Source organism: Hyperolius riggenbachi, chromosome 3 (genome assembly GCF_040937935.1).
Source record: "Hyperolius riggenbachi isolate aHypRig1 chromosome 3, aHypRig1.pri, whole genome shotgun sequence".
NCBI classification, from domain to species: Eukaryota; Metazoa; Chordata; class Amphibia; order Anura; family Hyperoliidae; genus Hyperolius; species Hyperolius riggenbachi.
The window spans coordinates 105,915,440-105,939,121 of NC_090648.1; the positions used below are offsets into that span (position 1 = coordinate 105,915,440).

Below are 23,682 nucleotides of genomic sequence, written 5' to 3' on the forward strand. Positions count from 1 at the left end.
GCAAGTGCTCAGTGGAATTGGGTAACGGCAATATTACACATTGTAATATGTTTGGTGTAACTATGGGGAAGCAGGCCCTACAATGATGAATTGGGTGTGGGCTGCTTATTTTCTCCTCCACCAGGGTCCCCCTTCCATGCTCCCCTGCCTAGCTCCGCTCAATCTTTCCTTTACCAGACCCACCGATCAGGGTGGCAGCAGTGACAAGGCTTACCTTACCTCTTCCACTGTAGCGATTGATGAACATCGCAAACAAAGGTTTGTATTTTACAGAAAAAAATTGAGCCCTATTGACTTTAATCTAAAAAAAGGTGTACAAAGTGTCCAAAAACCCGGATAGAGGCCTGGCGGAGGGTGATCACTGGCAAAATATTTGCCAAAAATAGGTATTTTGCACAAAGGCTTTTAAAATGTTTTTTAAAAAGTGATTTCAGAGGAGGCTGAATTTAGCAGGTAACAGCGAAGCCCCCATACAGGTTAGAAACAGCATATTTGAATGGTAAGTTAAAGTGTACCTGAGGAAGTTTTAAGTGTAAAAAAACAAAAAAGGGACACAGAGGCAAGTTCCCATCCAAAGAACACCCCTCTGTGTGCCCCTCCCACTGCTCTCAGCCCTCCATGTGCCACGCTAGATCCCCCCTCCAAATCTAGGACAAGCAGGGCTGTCCTTTGCAGGATAGGAACTCCTGTGTAATGCCCCCTCCTCACCTCTATGAGGTTTCTCACTGGCTCTTCTCTGCCTGTTCCCAGCCTTTCTAACCTGAATAATGGCAAATACCTTCTGTTTCTAACGGGAACTTTAGCCTAAACAAACATACTGTCATTATGTTACATTAGTTATCTAAATTAAAATAGATAATATATTATAATATAATCTCTTACCCACCCTGTTTGAAAAGAACAGGCAAATGTTTGTGATTTCATGGGGCAGCCATCTTTTTCATGGGGGCAGCAATCATTTTGGTTGAAAGGAGGTGACAGGGAGCATGAGTCACAGTTCCAACTGTCCTGTGTCCTGATCACCCCTCCCAGCTGCACACGCTAGGCTTCAAATGTCAAATTCAAAATTTTAAAAAACAAATTTGTACCAAAACAGCAGAAGGAGGACAACAACATCATAAATCCCATCATGCTTTGCACAGCATCAGGGGGAAAACGCCCGGGCAGTTTTCTTCTGTGCAGCTAAACACATGAGGCTTGGGTAAGAAAAACAATGTTCTGATGCCTTGAAACTGTTAAAGAAACACCAAGCCTTTTCAGTGCTGCTAAGTAGATTTTTAGTTTGGTGCTTCACTTTAAGAAGGCAAACTGCTGTTTTGAAAGAAGGGGTTAAACTCATGTGTTACATATTAGCTCAGCACTCAGCAGACTCCTCAGGCAGCTGGGAGATTAAATTACACTGGCTCATTACTTGCTGATGAAGGAGAATTAGACAGGACGTTCTCTATAAACACATACAAGGTGGATTTCTCTGCATTCTCCTCTCCTGCCCAGTTCCGGTCTGTGTTAAGAGACATTCCCCACTTCCTTTACCACTTTGGGTCCATAAAAATGCTCATGTGTAGTCCTCATGGGCGGTTCAGTATTACGGTTGTGAAAGCATTTTGATTTTTTTTAATATTAACACTTTAAAACTCTTTTATTCTACTGCCCACTCCTTTTTGTAAAGCTTTTAAAATGCAGCTAACACAAATGGCTTCAAAGAGGAACCGTAGTGAAAATTGCATAATGAATAAAATTGCTTATTTTTTACAATATAAATTTACAGATTATTTAGTCAGTGTTTGCCCTTTGAAAAAACTTTCTTCTCCCCGATTTACATTCTAAAATTTATCACTGGTGGTGACCTCATTAGTTCTGCCAGGTGATCTGTAAGGAATGTTCATTACTGAGGGTTCTATGCACAGAGGGAAATAGTGCTTGGCAGTTGGAAAAAGACGTTATTTCTCACAATGCAGTGAGGTTCACAGACAGCAAACTGTCAGGACCATGGTCACAGGGGTGTATCTACAGGGGTGCAGGTAGGGCATGTGCCAGGGGTGCATCTTACTGTGGGAGCTGTCCTGTAGCATCCCTGGTGTTTACTAGACAGATTCTAGTTTTTATCTGGGCGACAATCTGCTGCATGGTTAAATCTTTTTTTTTGGGGGGGGGGGGGGCGATATGTATTATTTAGGGGAATATGTATAGGCTGACCTATTGCAATATTCCATTGTTATAGGCCTTGCTTCATTTCAACTTGGACACAACCAGTTCAACCGAGACTACATATTAAATATTTGGAGCCCCACCACCACCACATCATGGGGCGCATTTCAATGTTTGCCATAGGCGTGGTTTTCCCTAGATACGCCTCTGCATGGTCCTGACATCACACTGTGGGAGATGTTTCACCACAATATCAGCCACACAGACCCCCTGATCATCTATTTGAGGAAAGGAAAAGATTTCTCGTGGGAAAGGGGGTATCAGCTACTGATATGGATGAAGTTCAATCCTGGAATATATACCGGTAGTTCCTTTTTAAGTGTGTTTAGTACAATATCAAGTATGTCGTTTGTTGAATGCAGCCAACTCCAAGAAGCGGCATGTAGCGCTTGTGAAAGCATCATCTGCTGCGTCAATTCACAAAACGATGTCCAACTTTTGACAGTCGCCTAGATGAACACTCTTATTCATTCCAATGTGTGTGACTAGTTCCAGGGAACACAAGTGTCTGTTTAGAACTTGCTCATTGTATGGTAAACTTCTGTCATCCTGTTCGATAAGCCAACACCTATTCAGTAGGAGACCTCGGGCAAGACTCCCTAATACTGCTACTGCCTATAGAGTGCATCCTGGTATCTGCAGCTCTGGTGCTTTGAGTCCGCAAGGAGAAAAGCGCAATATAAATGGTCTGTGCCTTGTCTAACTGATTACTTGGCTTTAGTAAGGTTTTGCAGCGCTTGCCGGGTGGATAAATGGCTTTTGTGTAGAATACAAGCTGATAACTATTTTTTATTCTACTGTCTATACCAGGCTTTCTCAACCAGGGTTCCTTGAGTACTCTGCAGGGGCTCCTTGGCATTTCCCCCCATCATTGGAGTTTGAAAGGGGGGGAGGGGGTATGATAGCACACTATAATAGGGTGTACTGTAAGAAGAAGCACTAAAATGGGGGCCAGAATAATAATAAACACGTTGATAAAAAGCATCAGAATGAGGAGACATGATAATGAAGGGAGCTGTAATAGTGGGTAGTAGAGGTGTAGCGAACGGTTCGCCGGCGAACGGTTCCAGGCGAACTTCGGGGGTTCGCGTTCGCCTACCAAACGCGAACTTTCACGGAAGTTCGAATCGCCCCATAAAGCAAAACGTTGACTCCTTATATTACAGCCAGCAGACACATTATTGCCATACACACTGCTCTCAGTGCTGGAGGCCCTCCCCCCAGTAAGGTCCTTATACTGCCTACACTAATTAGTTAAGGGACAGCTGCTACACACTCTGCTAGGGAGATTTTAATTAGCCTGTTTGTGGGTTCCTCCCTCCCTTCTACCCTTCTACCTATTCCCTCCTCCCTCCTGCCGGAGGGAAGAGGATCTCATCTGCCAGGGAATTCCAGTATTTCAAAAACCAGTTTACATACCATGATAGGGATTTGAATCCAGGCCTCAGTGTATGGTAGGCAACTAACATATCCAGTGTACCACCAACACTACTAGCTGAAAGTAGCTGAAAGTAGCTGAAAGTAGCTGAAAGTAGCTGAAAGTAGCTGAAAGTAGCCTAGCATGTACCATTTATGCTTAATGCAAGAGAAAAAATAGACAAGACAAATAACATTTATATCACACTTTTCTCCTGGCAGACTCAAAGCACCAGAGCTGCAGCCACTAGGGCACACTCTATAGGCAGTAGCACAGATATGTAGCCAGACATGGCCTTGTATTTTGTGTTCAACAGTTGTCAAGAGAAAAATTAGACAAGATAGCAGTGTTAGGAAGACTTACCTAAGGTCTCCGACTGAATAGGTGCTGGCTTACTGAACAGACAGAGATGAGATTTGAACTCTGGTCTCCTGTGTCAGAAGCAGAGCCATTCACCATTACACCATGCAGCCACTCCTTACAGACATGTAGCCAGACATGGCCTTGTATTTTGTGTTCAACAGTTGTCAAGAGAAAAATTAGACAAGATAGCAGTGTTAGGAAGACTTGCCTAAGGTCTCCAACTGAATAGGTGCTGGCTTACTGAACAGACAGAGACAAGATTCAAACTCTGGTCTCCTGTGTCAGAGGCAGAGCCATTCACCATTACACCATGCAGCCACTGCAATGCAGCAAATTTTCTAGCATTGTAGGAACTGTTAGGGGGATCATAACTGGTGAGTTTCGGGCCCCTAGGCCGAAGAGGTCATAGCCTAGGGTCACAAAAACCTGTTTATTTGGGCAATTTCAATGGTAGTGATGCTGACGTACATAAATCGCAGCCATGGCCGCTAGCAACGTCTGAATTTCACGAAATGTCTCATGCAGGTAGAAGACATATTGTTAGACTTGGATTCCAAAGATGGGGTCCCTACATCTCTGCAAACCAGAGTTACAGTGGTCCAAAATTGGTAAAATCCCCCATAGGCTTTCATTGCCTCCCTATTTCACTTTCCAAAATCTCACATCTTTTCAAAGGGCAATTGCTCAGCAGTGGCAAATTTTCTAGCATTGTAGGGACCCTTAGGGGGAACATGACTGGTGAGTTTCGGGCCCCTAGGCCAAAGAGGTCATAGCCTAGGGTCACAAAAACCTGTTTATTTGGGCTATTTCAATGGTAGTGATGCTGACGTACATAAATCAAAGCCATGGCCGTTAGCAACGTCTGAATTTCACGAAATGTCTCATGCAGGTAGAAGACATATTGTGAGACTTGGACTCCAAAGATGGGGTCCCTACATCTCTGCAAACCAGAGTTACAGGGGTACAAAATTGGTAAAATCCCCCATAGGCTTTCATTGCCTCCCTATTTCACTTTCCAAAATCTCACATCTTTTCAAAGGGCAATTGCTCAGCAGTGGCAAATTTTCTAGCATTGTAGGGACCCTTAGGGGGAACATGACTGGTGAGTTTCGGGCCCCTAGGCCAAAGAGCTCATAGCCTAGGGTCACAAAAACCTCTTTATTTGGGCAATTTCAATGGTAGTGATGCTGACGTACATAAATCGCAGCCATGGCCGTTAGCAACGTCTGAATTTCACGAAATGTCTCATGCAGGTAGAAGACATATTGTTAGACTTGGATTCCAAAGATGGGGTCTCTACATCTCTGCAAACCAGAGTTACAGGGCTCCAAAATTGGTAAAATCCCCCATAGGCTTTCATTGGGCCTACTATTTACCGTTCCAAAATCTCACACCATTTCAAAGGGCAATGGCTCAGCAGTGGCAAAACTCCACTAGAAGGGACCCTTAGGGGGAACATGACTGGTGAGTTTCGGGCCCCTAGGCCAAAGAGGTCATAGCCTATGGTCACAAAAACCTGTTTATTTGGGCTATTTCAATGGTAGTGATGCTGACGTACATAAATCGCACCCATGGCCGTTAGCAACGTCTGAATTTCACGAAATGTCTCATGCAGGTAGAAGACATATTGTTAGACTTGGATTCCAAAGATGGGGTCCCTACATCTCTGCAAACCAGAGTTACAGGGGTCCAAAATTGGTAAAATCCCCCATAGGCTTTCATTGCCTCCCTATTTCACTTTCCAAAATCTCACATCTTTTCAAAGGGCAATTGCTCAGCAGTGGCAAATTTTCTAGCATTGTAGGGACCCTTAGGGGGAACATGACTGGTGAGTTTCGGGCCCCTAGGCCGAAGAGGTCATAGCCTAGGGTCACAAAAACCTGTTTATTTGGGCAACTTCAATGGTAGTGATGCTGACGTACATAAATCGCAGCCATGGCCGTTAGCAACGTCTGAATTTCACGAAATGTCTCATGCAGGTAGAAGACATATTGTTAGACTTGGATTCCAAAGATGGGGTCTCTACATCTCTGCAAACCAGAGTTACAGGGCTCCAAAATTGGTAAAATCCCCCATAGGCTTTCATTGGGCCTACTATTTACCGTTCCAAAATCTCACACCATTTCAAAGGGCAATGGCTCAGCAGTGGCAAAACTCCACTAGAAGGGACCCTTAGGGGGAACATGACTGGTGAGTTTCGGGCCCCTAGGCCAAAGAGGTCATAGCCTATGGTCACAAAAACCTGTTTATTTGGGCTATTTCAATGGTAGTGATGCTGACGTACATAAATCGCACCCATGGCCGTTAGCAACGTCTGAATTTCACGAAATGTCTCATGCAGGTAGAAGACATATTGTTAGACTTGGATTCCAAAGATGGGGTCCCTACATCTCTGCAAACCAGAGTTACAGGGGTCCAAAATTGGTAAAATCCCCCATAGGCTTTCATTGCCTCCCTATTTCACTTTCCAAAATCTCACATCTTTTCAAAGCGCAATTGCTCAGCAGTGGCAAATTTTCTAGCATTGTAGGGACCCTTAGGGGGAACATGACTGGTGAGTTTCGGGCCCCTAGGCCAAAGAGGTCATAGCCTAGGGTCACAAAAACCTGTTTATTTGGGCAATTTCAATGGTAGTGATGCTGACGTACATAAATCGCAGCCATGGCCGTTAGCAACGTCTGAATTTCACGAAATGTCTCATGCAGGTAGAAGACATATTGTTAGACTTGGATTCCAAAGATGGGGTCCCTACATCTCTGCAAACCAGAGTTACAGGGGTCCAAAATTGGTAAAATCCCCCATAGGCTTTTATTGGCTCCCTATTTCACTTTCCAAAATCTCACATCTTTTCAAAGGGCAATGGCTCAGCAGTACCAAATTTTCTAGCATTGTAGGGACTCTTAGGGGGATCCTGACTGGTGAGTTTTGCCACTGCTGAGCCATTGCCCTTTGAAATGGTGTGAGATTTTGGAACGGTAAATAGTAGGCCCAATGAAAGCCTATGAGGGATTTTACCAATTTTGGAGCCCTGTAACTCTGGTTTGCAGAGATGTAGAGACCCCATCTTTGGAATCCAAGTCTAACAATATGTCTTCTACCTGCATGAGACATTTCGTGAAATTCAGACGTTGCTAACGGCCATGGCTGCGATTTATGTACGTCAGCATCACTACCATTGAAATTGCCCAAATAAAGAGGTTTTTGTGACCCTAGGCTATGACCTCTTTGGCCTAGGGGCCCGAAGCTCACCAGTCATGTTCCCCCTAAGGGTCCCTACAATGCTAGAAAATTTGCCACTGCTGAGCAATTGCCCTTTGAAAAGATGTGAGATTTTGGAAAGTGAAATAGGGAGGCAATGAAAGCCTATGGGGGATTTTACCAATTTTGTACCCCTGTAACTCTGGTTTGCAGAGATGTAGGGACCCCATCTTTGGATTCCAAGTCTAACAATATGTCTTCTACCTGCATGAGACATTTCGTGAAATTCAGACGTTGCTAACGGCCATGGCTTTGATTTATGTACGTCAGCATCACTACCATTGAAATAGCCCAAATAAACAGGTTTTTGTGACCCTAGGCTATGACCTCTTTGGCCTAGGGGCCCGAAACTCAAACTCACCAGTCATGTTCCCCCTAAGGGTCCCTACAATGCTAGAAAATTTGCCACTGCTGAGCAATTGCCCTTTGAAAAGATGTGAGATTTTGGAAAGTGAAATAGGGAGGCAATGAAAGCCTATGGGGGATTTTACCAATTTTGTACCCCTGTAACTCTGGTTTGCAGAGATGTAGGGACCCCATCTTTGGATTCCAAGTCTAACAATATGTCTTCTACCTGCATGAGACATTTCGTGAAATTCAGACGTTGCTAACGGCCATGGCTTTGATTTATGTACGTCAGCATCACTACCATTGAAATAGCCCAAATAAACAGGTTTTTGTGACCCTAGGCTATGACCTCTTTGGCCTAGGGGCCCGAAACTCACCAGTCATGTTCCCCCTAAGGGTACCTACAATGCTAGAAAATTTGCCACTGCTGAGCAATTGCCCTTTGAAAAGATGTGAGATTTTGGAAAGTGAAATAGTGAGGCAATGAAAGCCTATGGGGGAGTTTACCACCAATTTTGGACCCCTGTAACTCTGGTTTGCAGAGATGTAGGGACCCCATCTTTGGATTCCAAGTCTAACAATATGTCTTCTACCTGCATGAGACATTTCGTGAAATTCAGACGTTGCTAACGGCCATGGCTGCGATTTATGTACGTCAGCATCACTACCATTGAAATTGCCCAAATAAACAGGTTTTTGTGACCCTAGGCTATGACCTCTTCGGCCTAGGGGCCCGAAACTCACCAGTTATGATCCCCCTAACAGTTCCTACAATGCTAGAAAATTTGCTGCATGGCAGTGGCTGCATGGTGTAATGGTGAATGGCTCTGCCTCTGACACTGGAGACCAGAGTTTGAATCTCATCTCTGTCTGTTCAGTAAGCCAGCACCTATTCAGTTGGAGACCTTAGGCAAGTCTTCCTAACACTGCTATCTTGTCTATATTTTTCTCTTGACAACTGTTGAACACAAAATACAAGGCCATGTCTGGCTACATGTCTGTAAGGAGTGGCTGCATGGTGTAATGGTGAATGGCTCTGCCTCTGACACAGGAGACCAGAGTTCGAATCTTGTCTCTGTCTGTTCAGTAAGCCAGCACCTATTCAGTTGGAGACCTTAGGCAAGTCTTCCTAACACTGCTAATTTGTCTCTTGACAACTGTTGAACACAAAATACAAGGCCATGTCTGGCTACATATCTGTAAGCAGTGGCTGCATGGTGTAATGGTGAATGACTCTGCCTCTGACACAGGAGACCAGAGTTTGAATCTCGTCTCTGTCTGTTCAGTAAGCCAGCACCTATTCAGTCGGAGACCTTAGGGCTTAGGCAAGTCTTCCTAACACTGCTATCTTGTCTAATTTTTCTCTTGACAACTGTTGAACACAAAATACAAGGCCATGTCTGGCTACATGTCTGGCTACATGTCTGGCTACATGTCTGTAAGCAGTGGCTGCATGGTGTAATGGTGAATGGCTCTGCCTCTGACACAGGAGACCAGAGTTCGAATCTCATCTCTGTCTGTTCAGTAAGCCAGCACCTATTCAGTCAGAGACCTTAGGCAAGTCTTCCTAGCACTGCTATCTTGTCTAATTTTTCTCTTGATAACTGTTGAACACAAAATACAAGGCCATGTCTGGCTACTTGTCTGTAAGCAGTGGCTGCATGGTGTAATGGTGAATGGCTCTGCCTCTGACACAGGAGACCAGAGTTCAAATCTCGTCTCTGTCTGTTCAGTAAGCCAGCACCTATTCAGTTGGAGACCTTAGGCAAGTTTTCCTAACACTGCTATCTTGTCTAATTTTTCTCTTGACAACTGTTGAACACAAAATACAAGGCCATGTCTGGCTACATGTCTGGCTACATGTCTGGCTACATGTCTGGCTACATGTCTGGCTACATGTCTGTAAGCAGTGGCTGCATGGTGTAATGGTGAATGGCTCTGCCTCTGACACAGGAGACCAGAGTTCGAATCTCGTCTCTGTCTGTTCAGTAAGTCAGCACCTTTTCAGTAGGAGACCTTAGGCAAGTCTTCCTAACACTGCTATCTTGTCTAATTTTTCTCTTGACAACTGTTGAACACAAAATACATATTTTGTGGCTACATGTCTATAAGCAGTGGCTGCATGGTGTAATGGTGAATGGCTCTGCCTCTGACACAGGAGACCAGAGTTCGAATCTTGTCTCTGTCTGTTCAGTAAGCCAGCACCTATTCAGTCAGAGACCTTAGGCAAGTCTTCCTAACACTGTTATCTTGTCTAATTTTTCTCTTGACAACTGTTGAACACAAAATACAAGGCCATGTATGGCTACTTGTCTATAAGCAGTGGCTGCATGGTGTAATGGTGTAATGGTGAATGGCTCTGCCTCTGACACAGGAGACCAGAGTTCAAATCTCGTCTCTGTCTGTTCAGTAAGCCAGCACCTATTCAGTTGGAGACCTTAGGCAAGACTTCCTAACACTGCTATCTTGTCTAATTTTTCTCTTGACAACTGTTGAACACAAAATACAAGGCCATGTCTGGCTACATGTCTGGCTACATGTCTGGCTACATGTCTGTAAGCAGTGGCTGCATGGTGTAATGGTGAATGGCTCTGCCTCTGACACAGGAGACCAGAGTTTGAATCTCGTCTCTGTCTGTTCAGTAAGTCAGCACCTTTTCAGTAGGAGACCTTAGGCAAGTCTTCCTAACACTGCTATCTTGTCTAATTTTTCTCTTGACAACTGTTGAACACAAAATACATATTTTGTGGCTACATGTCTGTAAGCAGTGGCTGCATGGTGTAATGGTGAATGGCTCTGCCTCTGACACAGGAGACCAGAGTTTGAATCTCATCTCTGTCTGTTCAGTAAGCCAGCACCTATTCAGTCAGAGACCTTAGGCAAGTCTTCCTAGCACTGCTATCTTGTCTAATTTTTCTCTTGATAACTGTTGAACACAAAATACAAGGCCATGTCTGGCTACTTGTCTGTAAGCAGTGGCTGCATGGTGTAATGGTGAATGGCTCTGCCTCTGACACAGGAGACCAGAGTTCAAATCTCGTCTCTGTCTGTTCAGTAAGCCAGCACCTATTCAGTTGGAGACCTTAGGCAAGTTTTCCTAACACTGCTATCTTGTCTAATTTTTCTCTTGACAACTGTTGAACACAAAATACAAGGCCATGTCTGGCTACATGTCTGGCTACATGTCTGTAAGCAGTGGCTGCATGGTGTAATGGTGAATGGCTCTGCCTCTGACACAGGAGACCAGAGTTCGAATCTCGTCTCTGTCTGTTCAGTAAGTCTGCACCTTTTCAGTAGGAGACCTTAGGCAAGTCTTCCTAACACTGCTATCTTGTCTAATTTTTCTCTTGACAACTGTTGAACACAAAATACATATTTTGTGGCTACATGTCTATAAGCAGTGGCTGCATGGTGTAATGGTGAATGGCTCTGCCTCTGACACAGGAGACCAGAGTTCGAATCTTGTCTCTGTCTGTTCAGTAAGCCAGCACCTATTCAGTCAGAGACCTTAGGCAAGTCTTCCTAGCACTGCTATCTTGTCTAATTTTTCTCTTGATAACTGTTGAACACAAAATACAAGGCCATGTCTGGCTACTTGTCTGTAAGCAGTGGCTGCATGGTGTAATGGTGAATGGCTCTGCCTCTGACACTGACACAGGAGACCAGAGTTCAAATCTCGTCTCTGTTTGTTCAGTAAGCCAGCACCTATTCAGTCGGAGACCTTAGGCAAGTCTTCCTAACACTGCTATCTTGTCTAATTTTTCTCTTGACAACTGTTGAACACAAAATACAAGGCCATGTCTGGCTACATATCTGTGCTACTGCCTATATAGAGTGTGCCCTAGTTACTGCAGCTCTGGTGCTTTGAGTCTGCCAGGAGAAAAGTGTGATATAAATGTTATTTGTCTTGTTTAATTTTTCTCTTGCATTAAGCATAAATGGTACATGCTAGGCTACTTTCAGCTACTTTCAGCTACTTTCAGCTACTTTCAGCTACTTTCAGCTACTTTCAGCTACTTTCAGCTAGTAGTGTTGGTGGTACAATGGATATGTTAGTTGCCTACCATACACTGAGGCCTGGGTTCAAATCACTATCATGGTATATAAGCTGGTTTTTGAAATACTGGAATTCCCTGGCAGATGAAGAAGGGTACAAAGAGGGAGGAGGGAGCCCACAGCAGCTGTCCCATAACTAATTAGAGTAGGCAGACAACTGAGTCAAATGGTATAAGGACCTAGCTTGGAGGAAGGAGGGAGGGAGGGAGGGAGGGTGGGTGGGTGGGTCCTCCAGCAGTGATGTGTATCAATCATCTCTGCCTCCAGGTATTAGAGCCTTTGAAACATGTTTTCCATCATTTTTCTAGGTGTCAGAATTTTTTCTTTTTTCCAAAGTTCGCCTCCCCATTGAAGTGTATTGCGGTTCGCAAACTTTTTCGCGAACCGAACCTTTCGCAGAGGTTCGCGAACAGGGTTCGCGAACCGAAAATCGGAGGTTCGCGACATCTCTAGTGGGTAGTGGCTTAAATACCCACACCAACTTTTAAGGACCATGCCTCCTGCAAAATATATTCAGGGGTTTCTGGAGTACCAAAAATTACTTGCAGGGGTTCCTTGAGATCCAAAAAATATTTGCAGCAGGGGAGTTCCTAGCCCCAAAGATCAGTGGCACGTGTCTCGGATCAATTCTGGGGTTCCCCGGATGTCCCCAAGGCAGAGTCAACTGTGGTGACTCAATGGCAGGCATGCTGGGAGCTGTGGTGCATCAATTGGGGTTATGCTGGGTGCTGTGATGCCTCTATGTGGGCATACTGGGTGCTGTGGTACCCTGCTGGCACTGTGATGCCTTTATGGGGGCATGCAGGGAGCTGTGTTTCTTCTATGGGCTTGCTGGAAGTTGTGGTGCCTCAATGGGAGGCCCGTGGGAGCATGGTAGGGGGTCCACTAGAAGGTCAGGGAAGGCTATGGGGGAACTGCCAGAAAACCTGGCGGCAGGCCAGCCCGTCCAGCAGAAAGCCAGACCACCCTGCACAGAAACCAGGTAACTGTGCCCAGTTATGTTTAACTATTTCTGCCGCCCGGACGTGAAGCCCATGTCCGGGCGGCTGCTCTGCTGCGGTGCCGCGCTTCGGCGCGCTCCCGTGCCCCCGTGGTGTCCCCTGGTAGCCCTGAAATCAGTGAACGGGAACATGGTTCCCGATCACCGATCCGTGTCCCCCGCAGAAAAACCGAAGCGCTCTTACAAGAGGCTTCAGTCTTTCTGCGCATCAAAATTTCCGCATCCCCCTTGTACTTCAGCTTAGCAAGAAGCACAAGGAGGGAACAAAAACTGAAGGTGGCCATCTTGTGGCCAAATAGTAAAACTACATCTACATATTTTTTACATTACAATTTACACATATAACAACATTAAAAATTAACTGTTTATTCCCTACACCAAAATATTACCCAAATAAAATTAATGGGAAAAAAAAATTACAATAAAAAAAAAAAAAGACATAAATAGTTACCTAAGGGTCTGAACTTTTTAAATATGCATTTGAAGGGGGTATACTATGAACATTTTTTAAAATTATAAGCTTGTAAATAGTGATGGACGCGAAACGGAAACAATGCACCTTTATTTCCAAATAAAATATTGGCGCCATACATTATGATAGGGACAAAATTTAAATGGTATAATAACCGAGACAAACGGGCAAATAAAATACATAGGTTTTAATTATGGTAGCGTGGATTATTTTAAAGCTATAATGGCCGAAAACTGAGAAATAATGAATTTTTTCCATTTTTTGTTATTAATCCTGTTAAAATGCATTTATAAAAAAAATAATTCTTAGCAAAATGTACCACCCAAAGAAAGCCTAATTAGTGGCGGAAAATACAAGATATAGATCAATAAATTGTGATAAGTAGTGATAAAGTTATTAGTGATTGAATGGAAGGTAAAAATTGCTCTGATGCATAAGGTGAAAAATCCCCGCGGGCTTAAATGATTAAAGTGAGTGTCCAAGGTAAAAAAAAAAAAAAATATCCACTTACCTGGGGCTTTCTCCAGCCCGTGGCAGCCATCCTGTGCCCTTGCTGCAGCTTCGGAGGCTCCCGGTCTTCTCCACTGGCGCAGCCAGGCCGGCGTCTTCTGCGCTCCACCACGCGGGTCACGTGGTGCAGGCCGACGTCATCGGGATGGTACTGCGCAGGCGCAAAACTATGCCGACCTGGAACCCGACCGGGTGAGGTTGGCTGCGCCAGAGGAGAAGACTGGGAGCCTCCGGAGCTGCGGCGAGGGCACAGGACGGCTGTAGGGGCGCCTCTGGCCATTTTGTCACTCCAGGCGAGGAGATCTGTGCTGCCCCCCCCTACATTAAAATAATCACAATGCTGCAGCCTTTCACCAGAAAATAATCGTATTACAGTAGTGGTTCAGTGCAATACTATGAGCCGCTGATCTACCACCTCTATACCACTGTGTCCAATTGAAAAATGTACTGTTTGATGTAATTTTTATACATTTTTGCAACGGATTCATTGATCGAAAGTAGTGTTGGGCGAACACCTGGATGTACGGGTTCGGGCCGAACAGGCCGAACATGGGCCGCATGTTCGGCCCGAACGCCGAACTCAATGGAAGTCAATGGGACCCCCGAACATGCCCATTTTGGGGGCCCTATGGGGTCGCAGGCATAAGGGGGCATAAGCATGCCCCGATCGCGGGGGGGGTCGGAAATTCCCCCCACCCCCTCCGCTAGTGCTCCCCCCCCTGCCCGCTTCCCCATAAAAAAACTTTAAGGCAAGTTAAATAGTACTTGGTGGCTGGCACTGGCAGTGGAGTGAGGAGGAGGAGGAGTCCGAGTAGCAGAGTGACGCGTTGAGGCCGGGCAGCGGGCGGTTCAGCGGTAGTACCCTTGTGGTACTTCCGCCCTTTCTCTGACCTCACGTCCTCTACGTGATGACGCATACGAGGGTACGCGTGACGCGTACCCTTGTATGCAGAGGACGTGAGGTCAGAGAAAGGGCGGAAGTACCACAAGGGTACTACCGCTGAACCGCCCGCTGCCCGGCCTCAACGCGTCACTCTGCTACTCGGACTCCTCCTCCTCCTCACTCCACTGCCAGTGCCAGCCACCAAGTACTATTTAACTTGCCTTAAACTTTTGTATGGGGAAGCGGGCAGAGGGGGGAGTGCTAGCGGAGGGGTGGGGGGAATTTCCGACCCCCCCCCGCGATCGGGGCATGCTCCCCCCTTATGCCTGCGACCCCATAGGGGGGCCGTATTGCGGCATGTTCGGGCGATCAGGGCCCTGTTCGGCCGAACAGGGGCCCTGTTCGGCCCTGTTCGGCGGCCATTCAGTAGTTCGGGGCGAACCCGAACTTAAAAGGCCGAACACCATCAGGTGTTCGGCCGAACTCGAACATCACCCGAACAGGGCGATGTTCTGCAGAACCCGAACAGTGGCGAACACTGTTCGCCCAACACTAATCGAAAGTATAATCGATCTGTGTGGTTGGTAATCACCAGATTTAATCCTAGTGAAAGAATCTGTCAGTAAAAATGAATGCATGTATAGACAGCTATAGGCTAGGGTTACTAATAACAAGATTGCTGTGATTAAATTGTGAGGGTAAGAGGTGGTGGTGGGCAAAGTAGAGAATGACAAGGAACATTTATATTGCATTTTTCCCCTGGCGGACTTAGGAGCTGCAGCCACTAGGATGCACTCTATAGGCAGTAGCAGTGTTAGGGAGTCTTGCCCAAGGTCTCCTACTGAATAGGTGCTGGCTTACTGAGCAGGAATAGCTGAGGTTTGAACCCAGGTCGCCAGTGCCAGATGCAAAGCCTTAACCATTACACTATCCAGAGAGAGGGGAGAAAATAAGTTTTATTTAGCTTTATTGTATGACAAGAAGACAGCCAGCACTAGGGTAAGGGGGAAACGAAGGTTAATAAGGAAGAGAAGAGAAGTGGAGAGATACTGAGATGGAGTAGAGAGCTTAGATAGTATTGCAGTCCCATATCACACAGAGGCTACTTGTCTGTAATGTGACCCCTGTCAATCTCTCACACAAGGCTGCAGCAGCCCTCCTGGAGTCTAGGGACAGTCGAAAAGCTGTCCACATGCAGACTTTACAATGGTGAGAGAAGCAGACAGAGTTTTTTTCTTTGGACTCTGCATAAGGCAAGCTTTCTCAGCCAGCCTAATGCTTCACATTGCCTTATACAAGAAAAACCTCAAAGCACCAGGCACTGTACCAGCAGCCTGGAGGAAAAGCTCCACCCTTTGCCCCTGGCCAGTCCGTTCTGGAATGACTTGTACCTGCTTCCCAGAAAGACAACATCCTCCTCTGCTGATGTGTTTTCACAGTCATAAGGAGGGGCGGGACAGGAGTAAACAGACACACTCTAGATCCCGACATAACAACTAATTAGGGAACGTCATACAAAGTGTTGTAGACAAAAGTTTTGTAGACTCATTATGAGAGGCTGAGAAGCAGATGCTTTCATTAGAACTTTTTATCTCTGCACCCTCAGTTTTCAGTCTCTACGGACAGGAAAATTAAACTTTTTTCCCCCTGGAAGCGCCCCCAAATAAATCTGCTGCTCCAGGCAGTTGGCTTATAAGCTGGTGCCTAGAGGCGCCTCTGGACGGCTGCCACGGGCTGGAGGAAGCCCCAGGTAAGTGGATCTTTATTTTTCTTTACCTTGGACGTTTCCTTTAAGTGACACTGTCTATGTAATATGCTGCATTTTTGTTTTCTTCGATTTTTTTTAAGAGGGTGTTTCATCCAACATTTTGCTGGGCATGCCTACTTAGTCTGCTGTTAAGTTCATGTAAATTTGGCTCCAACCATGACCACACCCCACACCCCCATTCTGGTGCATGGCCACACCCATTTTCGAGCTGGAGTGCCCAAAAGTGCCCTGGATCTCTCAGGGCCCATTTCCACTGGAGCGGAAACTGCTCCGAATCCGCAGTTTCCCCGCAGGCAAATTTCGCGGGGAAACTCTGGCATAGGAAACTATGGCGCCGCCGGCCAAATCGCTTACCTGTTGACAAAGGCTGGTCTATACCACAGTATAGGAGCTGCAGACTCGGTGCCCACTTCAGTGATGTTATGTTCAATCACAGCATATATTCTCTCTCTCTCTCTCCAGAACAAATGTCCGGATCAGGTCCAATACAGGCTACATGTGGAAGGGCAACCGGTACTTTTACACCTTCAGAAGACAGAGTGAGTCACATTTTACTACTGCAATTCTGTGTATTAAAACAATCCTGAAGTGAAAAATACCCAAACGTTAGTTATAGTAAGAGGAACTGTCGTGAAAATAACATAATGAATACTTTTTTTTTTTTTTTTACAAGATTCATTTATAGGTTATTTAGTCACAATTTGCCCAATGTGAAATCTTTCCTTCCCCTGATTTACATTCTGAAATGTACCACTGGTGGCGACATCTTTAGTTCTGCCAGGTGATCTGGACTGAATGTTTGTTTAATGAGAGTTCTCTGCACAAAAGGTAATGTTGGTTGCTTGTCAGTTAGAAATAGCTGTTATTTCCCACAATGCAACAATGTTCACAGACAGCAAGCTGTCAGGACCATGGTCATAACATCACAATGTGGGAGGGGTTTCACCACAATATCAGCCGCACGATAATCTATTCGAGTAAAAGGTAAAGATTTTATGTGGGAAAGGGGGTATCAGCTACTGATTGGGATGAAGTTAAAATCTCAAGCTTAAAGAGGAACTCCAGCCTAAACAAACATACTGTCATTAAGTTCCATTAGTTATGTTAATTAAAATAGATAGGTAATATAATCTCTTACCCACCCTTTTTTAAAAGAACAGGCAAATGTTTGTGATTTCCAGGCATGGTCGGAAGAGCCCATTTCCGTTTCCAGGACAATTTCGCATTCTGTCATACCGAAATTCCGCTACTGTTTCATTCCGATGGTATTCCTGAACTATTCCGCGGAATTCCGACTCTCACTCTCTCGCTCTCTCATATCATCAAGTAAGGAATTGCAGATTTTCAAAACAGCTTAGATACCATAGCTGGGATTCGAACCCAGGACGCAGTGGGTAGTAGGTAGCTGTCTTACCTTCTAGACCATGAACCACACTACATGCTAAAGCTGGCCTAGCATAAACCATACTACCATTATGATCAATTCGATAGAAAAAGTAGCATGATTAAGGATTTGTACTTTTTGAAAAGCATGCTTATATACCATAGCATATCTATTGAATTGATCATAATGGTAGTATGGTACATGCTAGGCCAGCCTCTGCCTCGGCCCGGCCCTGAGTGTGGTTGATGGTCTAGGGGGTAAGACAGATGCCTACTACCATGTAGTGTGGTTCATGGTCTAGAGGGTAAGACAGCTACCTACTACACACTGCGTCCTGGGTTCAAATCCCAGCTATGGTATATAAGCATGCTTTTCGAAAAGTACAAATCCTTAATCATGCTACAATTTTGTGCTACGTGTGAAAAGGGCCTAAAATAGACATATATTGCAATACACGTTAGCAGGGATGCTATGTGCAGGCTGTCTCATGCGGCCTCCTAATCTAAGTTTAAAAATGACCTCTGGAACACGTGTGCAAATAGTGACTTGGGAGCAAGCTTACCAGAAAAGGAAGGGGTGCAGCGCATGCAGCACCCCAAGTACCCTCACATCCGGGGACACTGTCTACAACTGCACTGTACTGTGTGCACCAGGCATAAAGCCATCACACTCACAGAAGATAAAAGGAGGAGACAACCAAGAGCCCCATGTAGTTTAGTAAATTATTATCCTGGGAGTACAAGGAATGTCAAGCAAAAATATACTCACAAGCCAGGGTTACCTCCAAGGCAACCACTGTGAAAGGCAGGTGGGGAGAATAAAGCAGACCCCACTCAGGTTAAGAAGTTGCTCTCTGTAGTGAAGAAAGGGCTAACACCAACTCCATCCAGGGTGGAGAAACTGCAACAGGCCGCACAGTGATCCTCATGCAGATAATCCTGAGGAAGCAGGGTGTATCCCGTGAAACGTGTAACAGTTTTGAGAGGTTTTTTTTTTATCGGTAAATAAAAAATATTTTTTGAAGTTGCCTGTTTGGTTCATCAGTTGGGAGGTAAGTCCGCCACTACCAGTTTTTGATACACTTTATCAAGGCTAGATTTATACTTTTTGTGCCCCTAGGCCAAGAATGTTGTGAATTCCCCTTTCTTGTGTGGTAGTGCAACAAACATTACCTCATGCGGACACAGAGTCCCACGGATGGGACACCCAGTGCCCAAAAGTTGGACATAACCTGGGACACATAGCAGCCTGGGACAGAGGACCCTGAACCTGGGACGTGTCCCAGGTAAAACGGGGCGTCTGGTCAGGGTAAAGTAGAGCAACCCCTTTCTTACATGAACAACTTCCTTCAGCATCAGTTTCCCTTTTTCATGTGTTGCAACCCATTTTCACCCTCCTCTTTCATATTCAGCAACCCCTCTTTCATGTCCATGCGCCACTTTGGGCTGCAGCTGCACAAGGCCCGGGCCCTCGTAGCCTTTCCAGAAATCTGCCACTGCATTTTATACTTGTTGGCACCTCTGTTACATCAATTGTGCATATGATAAACACAGTCAGAGGTGCAGCTAGAGGATGTTCCTCAGAGTTGTTCCACTCAGAGAGCATTCATACAGCATATAATGCAGTAAGAATTCATACAGCAGTCAGGGTCAGACAGCACAAGACTGGTATCAGAGCAGAGGTCTTAGGGTTAGGCACCACCAGGGGGGTCTTAGGGTTATGGACCACCAGGGGGGTCTTAGGGTTATGGACCACCAGGGGGGTCTTAAGGTTAGCCACCACCAGGGGGATGGTTAGGGTTAGGCACCATCAGGGGAGATTTAGGGTTAGGCACCACCAGGGGAGATTTAGTGTTGAAGATCATGTTGGCCACACTTGTTTTATGTCCCTTGAGAGATGGGCCACAAGGCTATGAATGGAACCAAGGGGAAGCAAGGGAAGGGGTGTGAACATTGGAAAGTACTCATCAAAGTTTTGCTGGGGGGGGGGGGGGCATGACTTGTAGTTACGCAACTAGTCTAATCCAAGAAATTCTTACTGAATAATTAGGTTTATCCACAGTAGGCTGTGGTCAGCAGAGGGGTTGAGGGAGTGGCTGGATACTGTAAAAACCTTTTACCAGCAGGGGATCCATGTAATGTCTAATTTGGCTCTAAAGTCTCTAAAAGCAGTAGGGGTCGCATCCCCTATTGTTACGCCAGTGACATCATCAATATGATTCACAACACCTGTCAGTGGATGTAATGCTGTGGCTCATTGATGTTATTACTGGTTCATTTATGGCCCTCTGCGGGTTGTGGTGGCAGCTGCTGCTAATCTCTTTCACTCTATAAACTGGACTTTCACTCTGATTTCCGGTTAGGAAAGTAGGATTTCAGGTTTATCTACATTCTTGTTTGTCCATAACACGCTCTTCTGTTTGTTAAGAATTTATGTAACCTTCAGTATAAGTCCCCTCAGGCTTTCCATGTTTGATCTCATTAGGGCACTTTACTAAACTTGGAGAGTACAAAAATTTGAATCTGCCCTCTTTCTACATGCATTTATGTGTTTTGTGTTTCCAGTTTGTCTGCTTATGTTTGGAATTTTGGAACATTCCTTCCCTGCATTGCATGTCACCACTTGTAAAACCTTTCTGAGATCTCAAACAAGTAAGCAGGAAGCACACTTATTTGAATCACGTGCATTTAGGCACATTGTGCAAAATGCTTGCGAAAACAAATATGATGAAAGTCTATGGCCCACACAGAAATCGCATAGATCCGCAAATCGCAATTACATTTTTGCGTGTTTTAAAATCCCACAATAATGTCCTTTTCCCCCGCATACTATCTGCAAATCGCATTGGTTCCACATACAGTGCTTTCCTACAGAGCCGCAAAGGTATGCGTTTTAGCATAAGAATATACACACAAAATTGCAAATACAGAGAAAAATGCCCATGCCTTAAAAAGCGGGGTCTGTTAAAAATGGCGCCAGTTATCGTAGTTAAAAAACGGCGCCCCATAGAGAACCACTATCGCTAGTTATTTTCGTTTTTGACAGCTAAAAAACCGCGCCGGCTTTAAAAACGTTATTTATCGTTTATATTTATATTTGTATTGCTCCCAAACGATATTTTTCGTTTTAACCCTTGCTTTGCTGCCGTTTGGAAAATATCTGCCCGCCGGCTTTAATGTTTAATAGCAAAGCCCCCTTAAAAGCTAAAAACACTAAATTTGCAGGGAATGTTAAGAAGAAAATTGTGAACAAGAGGAAAAAATTTTTTTTCAAAAAGACATTATAGTTTTTGAGAAAATCGATTTTGAATATTCTCCTTCTGACCGTGGGAAAATTAAATGCCCGCCGACTTTAGCGGTTGATAGCAAAGCCCCTTTAAATGCCAGAAACACCAAATGTGTAGGGAATGTTAAGAAGAATAGTGGGAACACGAAGAATTTTTTTTTGAAAAAAATGACGTGGGGTCCCCCCTCCCGAGCCTCTGTAACCCCTTGTCTCCCATGCAGGCTGGGATAGCCAGAATGCGGAGCCTCGGCCGACAGGGGCTTCGCACCCTGAGCTATACCAGCCCGCATGGTCCATGGTATGGGGGGGCTCTGGGGGGGAGGGGCGGTTCTTTTTGTATTGAATGAAATGAATTGATTCATTTGATTCAATACAAAAAGAACCGGCTCATTTATGAGCCGGTTACTATACCTTAGGATGCGTCCTGTGCGGACGTATAGCTGCCAGCTCCGCTGTCTCTCCCTGTCTGCCTGCACCTGTCACCCTCACCTAGGGTGGCACCCATGGGTGCACCAGGTGCCAGGCTAGGTGAGGGTGACAGGTGAGGAGGCGGGGAGGACAGCGGGAGCCGTGCTATGCGTCCCTATGCAGGACGCATTGTAAGGTATAGTATTCTAATTGGCGTGGGAGATCTTCAATCAAGGTACTTGAAGATCGCAAGATAAGAGGATATTGTTATTCGTTGGATCATTTCCGAGGATATATTGGCGTGGGAACATTTTTTTAAAGGTACAGGTAAGTATTTGTGGTTAATTAAGATTATTAAAATACTTTTCTCGTGGTTGTGTTTTTATTTCATTTAACCCTTTGTTGAAATGGGGAAGGGGTACTTTGTACCCCTATACTCATTTCTCCAGGAGGGGGGCAGGCATCTGGGTTCCCTTCTTAAAGGGGACTCCCAGATGCCACCATGAACCCCCCCCCCCCAGGGAGTCATCGCCCCCACCTCCTCCTGGGGCACCGGAGGTGGGGAAGAGCCCCTTGTCCATGGATTAGACAAGGGCTCCGGGGGGGAGGGGAAGGCTTGGCCGCCCCCCCATACCATGGACCATGCGGGCTGGTATAGCTCAGGGTGCGAAGCCCCAGTCGGCCGGGGCTCCGCATTCTGGCTATCCCAGCCTGCATGGGGGACAAGGGGTTACAGAGGCTCAGAAGGGGGGACCCCACGTCATTTTTTTCAAAAAAAATTCCACACTCTGAACATAACGCAAAAATTTAAATAAAAAAAAAAAATATTTTCAATTTTTTTAAAAAAAAAATATTGTTTCCCAGTATATTTTTAACATATCCTGCAAATTTGGTGTTGCTAGGATTTAAGGGGACTTTGCTATTAACTGCTAAAGTCGGCAGGAATTGTTTCCGCCGCGGAAATGTCAGTACGCGATTTAAATAGATACATTTTCCTCTTTGAAGATTTAAAATCGATTTCTCAAAAACTATAAGGTCTTTTTGAAAAAAAATGTTTCCCTCTTGTTCACAATTTTCTTCTTAACATTCCCTACACATTTGGTGTTTCTGGCATTTAAAGGGGCTTTGCTATTAACCGCTAAAGTCGGCAGGCATTTAATTTTCCCACAGTCAGAAGAAGAATATTCAAAACCGATTTTCTCAAAAACTATAAGGTCTTTTTGAAAAAAAAAATTCCTCTTGTTCACAATTTTCTTCTTAACATTCCCTGCAAATGTTGCTAGGATTTAAGGGGACTTTGCTATTAACTGCTAAAGTCGGCAGGAATTGTTTTTCCGCCGCAGAAATGTCAGTACGCGATTTAAATTCACAATTTCACAATTTTCTTCTTAACATTCCCTGCAAATTTGGTGTTTTTAAGTTTTAAGGGGGCTTTGCTATTAAACATTAAATCCGGCGGGCAGATATTTTCCAAACGGCAGCAAAGCAGGGGTTAAAACGATAAATATCATTCAGGCAGGACAAAAAAAAAGTTTTAAAACGATAAATTTCATTTTTAAAGGTCTGCACTATTTTAACCTTTAAAACGATAAATATCGTTTTAAACATATATCGGACAGAAGGGGGCGCCATTATTTTGCCAGCGCCATTTTTCACTAGACGCTTAAAATGCATGTACCGTATATTCCGGCGTATAAGACGACTGGGCGTATAAGCGACTCCCCAACTTTTCCAGTTAAAATATAGAGTTTGGGATATACTCGCCGTATAAGACTACCCCTCTTACAACGCACACCAAATTAAAATAAAAATTAAAAAATCATATACTGGTGCTGTGTATGAACAGATACTGGTGCTGTACTGTATGTGTTACCAGCCAGTATATAACAGTATATAGTCAATTGACTTGTTGCATTGGTCAACTCTCCTTAAAGGATACCACAACTGAAATGTGGCATAAGGAGATAGACATGTGTATGTACAGTGCCTAGCACACAGATAACTATGCTGTGTTAATTTTTTTCTTTCTCTGCCTGAAAGAGTTAAATATCAGGTATGTAAGTGGCTGACTCAGTCCTGACTCAGACAGGAAGTGACTACAGTGTGACCCTCACTGATAAAAAATTCCAACTATAAAACACTTTCCTAGCAGAAAATGGCTTCTGAGAGCAAGAAAGAGGTAAAAAAGGGGAATTTCTTATCAGTGAGGGTCACACTGTAGTCCCTTCCTGTCTGAGTCAGGACTGAGTCAGCCACTTACATACCTAATATTTAACTCTTTCAGGCAGAAAAAGAAAAAAAGGAACACAGCATAGTTATCTG

At 44.9% G+C, this 23,682-nt stretch overlaps 1 protein-coding gene across 2 annotated transcripts in view; it reads left to right on the forward strand.

Annotated features, from left to right (window-relative positions):
- The window catches only part of LOC137562915 (zinc metalloproteinase-disintegrin-like VLAIP-B), a 163,900-nt gene that overhangs the window by 19,062 nt on the left and 121,156 nt on the right, over nt 1-23,682 (forward strand). For both annotated transcript variants that reach the window (XM_068274728.1, XM_068274729.1), the window contains exon 3: nt 16,746-16,822. In XM_068274728.1, the coding sequence (XP_068130829.1) occupies nt 16,746-16,822 (77 nt within the window). The remainder of the gene's footprint in view (nt 1-16,745; nt 16,823-23,682) is intronic.